The sequence below is a fragment of the Cryptomeria japonica genome, chromosome 10 (assembly GCF_030272615.1).
Source record: "Cryptomeria japonica chromosome 10, Sugi_1.0, whole genome shotgun sequence".
NCBI lineage: Eukaryota > Viridiplantae > Streptophyta > Pinopsida > Cupressales > Cupressaceae > Cryptomeria > Cryptomeria japonica.
In genome coordinates, this window is record NC_081414.1 from 632,009,418 (window position 1) to 632,015,783 (window position 6,366).

The 6,366-nt window shown below is 34.4% G+C and overlaps 1 protein-coding gene across 1 annotated transcript; it reads left to right on the forward strand.

Annotated features, from left to right (window-relative positions):
• The first annotated feature begins 3,246 nt into the window (after nt 1–3,246).
• On the forward strand, nt 3,247–4,844 carry LOC131036032 (uncharacterized). Its single transcript, XM_057967825.2, has 2 exons — nt 3,247–3,484; nt 4,103–4,844. The coding sequence occupies exon 2, from the start codon at nt 4,106–4,108 to the stop codon at nt 4,661–4,663; it is 558 nt and encodes a 185-aa protein (XP_057823808.2). The 5' UTR covers nt 3,247–3,484; nt 4,103–4,105; the 3' UTR covers nt 4,664–4,844.
• Nucleotides 4,845–6,366: the final 1,522 nt, after the last annotated feature.

Sequence of the window (6,366 nt, forward strand, 5' to 3'; positions counted from 1 at the left end):
TCCAATGCCCTGGTCCCCCAGGACCATGGCACCCAGCGCCCTGGTCCCTGGCCCTATTTTGGGCCCGGTCTCTTTTGGGGCTTCGGGTCTTTAAGTTTGCAAATTGGAAAATAATGTTTCCTGGTCGGCCTAAGGTCGGGAAAATCAGTCTATCAACCCTAAATTGACAAATATATAAACTACATTTCCTCTCCCATTTGGAAGAGGAGGGACATATGTGAACAAGACGCGGAAGCGATATTCAAACATTCAAACATTCAAGCATTCAAGTATTCCTTCAAGCAATTGAGCATTTTAAGTCTCCATTCAAGGCTAAGTGTTGCATTCAAGACAAGGATTCAACCATTGAAGAGGAGATCACATACAACATACAACATACTACATACATTACACCTTCGCATGTAAGAATACAAACATTCTTACAACAAGGTATCAGTACTTGTTTACATTACAAACATTTACATTTACAGCATTCTCATTTCTTGGTTAATTCCAAAACCGGGGTTTGACCTAAAGGCAAACCCCTCATCCCTAACCCGCCAATCGTCCTCTCTTTTCTGTGTGTAGGTTGCAGGTACGCGGCTGTAATTGAAGATCTGGAATCCTTGTGCAGAGACGAACAGATCCCCCTTCGTTTCGTGGATTTTTCGGAGGACCGTGTGCACGCTGGGCGCCATCGTCCTGTCAACTTTCACTCAAATTTGTAGAACAGCACCGTCTCAACATTTTACTGCTAATTCCAGGTCCACAGCTTCATCCCATATCCCTATCTCTGCTTATAAGCGAATCTTTCCTACTTTACATGCATTCCTAGTTCAATCTTTCTATCAACATTCTTTACAAAAGAGGGTATCCTTGATGTCTGAACCCTTGAAACTCATTTAGAATCCAATCTTGCATTGGGTGGGATTGGATCTTTTGGGTTTCAACCCCTCTTTTGAATGTAAAGTCTCCCCTAAGTGAAAACCATCAACCCTAGTGACTCTCCCTTCTCTCTCCTTGGAGTTGGGGAGGGGAGAACGACTAGGGTTCGATTTTTCCGCTTTACAAAAAGATAACTTGCGGAGCACCAAATCATGAACCATCTAAAATGAAGATACACAAGCCCATCCCAAAAAAACTCCCAAAAAATTAGCTCAAGATCTGATCACACCAGAATAAGCTAGAGGAAATACTGAACTCTGCAAAGCATTGATCAAAAAAACAAACTGCAAATTGGATCATATGATATGATCAATTAAGCTTTTCGGATCACCAAAACCAATACAAGAGGATATATTGATACTATAAATACTCCATACACCAAACCATGATACCAATAAACCAATCTACAATCACCGGAGTAATAAATCACAAGAATATGTTGACATCAATGACAACAACATATCCTAGCAGCAACAATGTCCAACACAAAACTTGTTTTACTTTAATAAAAAACAAGATTAAAAGATTAATTTTTCTCTAATAAAAACAAGTAAAAATTAAAGATATCACGTTAAACTATAGAATAAAGAAAAGAAAAGAAACAAAACAAAACAATACAAACGGATAACAATTTAGAAATAAATTTATGTTTTTTATATTTCTTTGCATATAAAAAAATTTCTATTTTCACTAGCTTATTTTTTGTAATGTTTTTATATCTTTCTATTACTTTTACTCTATCAACTTGGATCACATCACATATTACTCAAAACTAGTTTTGATGTTCGATATTATTGCCTCACCACATTATAAACCTAGATGAGCTATGATAAATATGTCATCATACACAATAATTTTATTTAAAATAACTTATTCAATATTCAAACTCTTTTATCACCAAATCTTATAACAAATACCCCTAATAACAGATAACATAATATACATATTAATCTAACTAAAATCAAAAGGATTTAGAGACACTTGACAATTATTTTAGATAAAGTTTTAGAGATAAAAAAGAATATATTGATTCACATTTTTCATCATTTTATAACCCTAACATGCATACATAGGATAAAATATTATTTAAAAGAAAATTCCCCAAACCAACTTATCTTAATCTTCTTCAAATTTAATTTTCTAATATAAAATTATATTTTTCCAATATCATTTTTACAATTAAAAATAATTATCTCAAGTTGTCTACATTTTATTAGGGGCAACAAAAAAAATCTAATTTCTTGATCACAATAGAAAATTCTTTATTTGATAATAATTTACACATCATTTTTTTTTTATAAATAAGATAGTAATACACATCAAAATATTAATATTTAATAATAAAAATAATATTATTGATCTTATTTAATAATAAATTAACTCATTAAAAAAAGATTAATATTAAATAATTTATTTTTTATTTAAAATAATAAATTTTCTAATGAAATATATGATCTAATTTTAATGGATTTGTAACATATGATATCTCCTAGTTTCTTTTACATAAATTTATTTAGAATATATATATTAATAGTCTATAGATTTATTAAGTGGCTTTGGGAATCTACAAATGATCCGCAAACCTCTCTCACCAATGAACTTTCACCAATCTAAACATTCCTCCTCTCGTGACCTAAAACAAATGATCAGCAAACCTATCTCACACTGTCAATTTTCACCGACTTAAACATTCCTCATCTCATGACCTAAAACAAATGATTGGCAAACCTGTAACTTTCATGGACTTTTCTTCTCATGATCTAAAAACTTTCACCGACTTAAACATTCCTCGTTAATAAATTAACTCTTTAAAAAGATTAATATTAAATAAAAAAAAATTTTAAATAATTAAATTTCCAATGAAATGTATGATCAAATTTTTAGTGGATTTGTAACATATCATATCTCCCAATTTCTTTTACATAAATTTACTTAGAATAAATATATTAAGTGAACTTGGGAATCTACAAATGATTTGTAAACCTCTCTCACCGAGTAAACTTTCACCAATCTAAACATTCCTGCTCTCATGACCTAAAACCTCTCTCACTAGTCAACTTTCACCAATCTAAACATTCCTCCTCTCATGACCTAATACAAATGATCAACAAACCTATTTCACACCATCAATTTTCACCGACTTAAACATTCCTCATCTCATGACCTAAAACAAATGATTGGCAAACCTGTAACTTTCACGGACTTAACTTTCGCTGACTTAACTTTCACCGACTTATCTTGCACCATCAACTTTCACCGACTTAACATTCCTCATTATATGACCTAAAACAAATGATTGGCAAACCTATCGCACACCGTCAACTTTTACCGATTTAAACATTCTCACCTCAATGACCTCAATGACCTGAAACAAGGTTGCGAGAAGGTCTCGAGTTGAAGAATCTAGAAGCTCTAGAAACACAATATTTTTAGATCTCTTTTTCGTTTATTTTAAATACACTGAAGCAGAAGCTGTGGGGAAATTGGTTTTGGCCCGTCTCATCCTTAAAAATTTAGGGTTTCGTAATATTTCTTCTACAACTCTGTCCGTTTTTCCTAGGTAAGTCTGAGGCTTTTTTGAGGACTCTGCACACGGCAGGGATTTTTTTGGTTTTGTTTTATCTAGAACAATTCTGTTGTTATCCGTTAAATAAAGGTATTGGTTCTATGTTTTCATCTATCGCTGTTTTCGTATATGATATTAATCTAACACCTAGTATGAGATCTTTTGTTTCATTTTTTCTATGGAGAGGTTGTGCCGTGGTTTGAATTTCAGAGGTGATTTCTGAATGTTTTATATTTGTTTTCGGTTTTGTTCTGTACACATACAAGTTTTAGGGTTTTATACAATCTGAAGGAATTAAAGGTGAAGATGATAATGATCACATGTAGAAAAAAGATGATGGTGGCATTGATTTGGATTCCTTATGGGCATTCTTTACACCTCCTAACCTAGATTAAGCTTAGCAAATGTTTTATTCCCATGTTAACCTTCATGGCGCCTAAGGATCTAGAAATATATCAGAAGATAAAAACTAAGGACCAACCTATAATAGATTAACTAGATTTCCCCCATTTATATGTGAATGTCAACACAGGTAATCTATTCATTATTTCTTGGTTTTTGATTTACTTTCTACGGTGGTACTTGATCTTTCTTGTGTGAATGCCAACACAGGAAATGGCTCCCAAAGTAGTGCTGAAAAAGTCTGGGGTGGCGCTGAAGACGGCAGCCAGAGTAGCAAATAAGGAGATGGAAAAAAAGCTGGCCAAAGCTGTGAAAATGCCAATGGCGGCACAGAAATCTGGAGCCTCAGGAGAGCAAAAGAAGGTGGTCCCAACTGTGGCGGAAGCGAAGGCCAAGAATAGGAAAAGGAAGATTATTGGAGAGCAAAAGAAGGTGAACCCAACAAGGGTGGAAGTAGAGGTGGAAACGAAGGCCAAGAATAGGAAGAGGAAGAATAGTAGAGAGTCATACAAATGTTATGTCTTCAAGGTGTTGAAGCAAGTCCATGCTGATGTGGGGATTTCCAGCAAGGCCATGGCCATCATGGACAGCTTCATCAATGACTTCTTTGATAACTTGGTGAATGAAGCTTGGAAACTGGCCAAGCATGCCAAAATGAACACGATCACATCCAGAGAGATTGAGGCCGCTGCAAAGCTTCTCATTCCCGGAGAACTGTCTGAGCATGCCGCGTGGGAGGGTAACAAAGCCGTCGCCAAATTCCTAGCCTAGTTTTATACTGCCTGTTTACTTTACTGGTTACCAACATTATAAGTCAGTTTGACTTCAATAGGTTTTTTTCTATAAGTTATATTGCCTATTTACTGAGTTTTCTGCTACAGGCCTTAGACACAGCGTATTGATTTTTCACAGCAATTTCCATCTATTTTGGAAAAATATTAATATATCTATCTATAAGGAATCTTTGTGATAAGCGTGTTCTAATTTATTTTACTATTGTCAATGGATTCTTCATCTATTGGTGAAGTTGAAAGATTCTTAATGAAGAAAACTTTAAATAAATTTGTTTAGATTGTTAGTTTCTTAATGAAGAAAAAATTCTTAATGTATCTTGAAATTTATCATGTGCAACATTGATCTCCCTTAGATTATGTCACTATATACTATTCCATATACGTTTTTCTAGTCTTTATGATGTGTTGAATGTAAATGTATTAGACAAGTTTTCTCTATTTTGATGAGAAATGAAAGATAAATGTATATGACAATTAATGTCCTCAAACTGTATCATATCTTTTTTACCTTAATCATAATATATTAAACAAATCCTAAACAAAAAGTAACAGTGCAAATACTTTCCAATTACAATTATTTTTTGGAAAACAACTCGTTAACCCAGTTTTCTATTGTCTTAATCCGTCTTCCTTCCTTTCTTTGGGTACATACGATTGTTTTTCTACTTTCTGTCCCAAAGTTGGCTACGATGTTTCCCTATCGTTTCAAATGCATGCATAAATTGGGATTCAACCAAAAACCAACAAGAACTATCAGCAAGAACAGGCAAGCAAAAGCAATCGAGACTAATCCATTAGTGCATTACTCAAATAAAAGGGCCCACACGTAAATCTTCAACGTCAAAGGTTATACGATTTATAATCAGACCGCGGAGAGAATAGAAGAAGCCCAAGTACCTTCTAGAACCCTGAACCCATCTTTGATATTGGTGCTTGACTCAGCAATCGAGGATAATAAGCAATAACCATAATAGCACCAGATCTCTATGTCGAGGGTTTAATTGAAGATGGAACTTTTTTCTGAATTGCGTGTGGATTTTGATTGTGGAATAGGCTAGGGCTTTTGAGATTAAGGTAATAAGATGTTAAATTGTCGCTTGGATAAACATTTAGAGGTAACTGAATTCACAAAGGTGGAGGTTTTGGTGCCTGATCTGTTATTGTGTACTACCATATATGGTTTCTTCCCAATTGCAGATTGTGGACACCTGATTTTGAAAAACATATCGAAGCAATTTCATTCTCAAATAATGTCAACAAAGGGAAGAATCTGGCATAATAAGTGCTCGAGGAATTTTAGATTACCGTAGACTACTAGAGCAGGCTTACAAAGCACAACAAGAGTAGCGGCTTGGCAAAGTATTGTGAAAATGGGTAATGAAAAGATTGGTTTCATCCTATACCATAAAAATACTTGCATGTGGAAGGGTGCATTTATATAACCTCACAACGATGAGGCCTCTTTGATGGACATGATTGGTATGGAGATGCATATCTCTCATTTCTCCTGTCCAAGGAAAACGTATTCCCCATTGGTCGTGTTACATTCCATTGCTTCAACTGGGTTATGTTTCAAAATGGAGCCAAATGGTCAGCGGTCCCAAAATGATCGCTTGAATTTAATTAATCTATTTAATGCATGTCTACAAGAAGCAAAGACAACCATTGTAGTGCTCGGAG

Excerpts from the sequence above, each read along its gene's own strand:
- LOC131036032 (XM_057967825.2), top strand. The coding sequence starts at position 4,106 with ATGGCTCCCAAAGTAGTGCTGAAAAAGTCTGGGGTGGCGCTGAAGACG.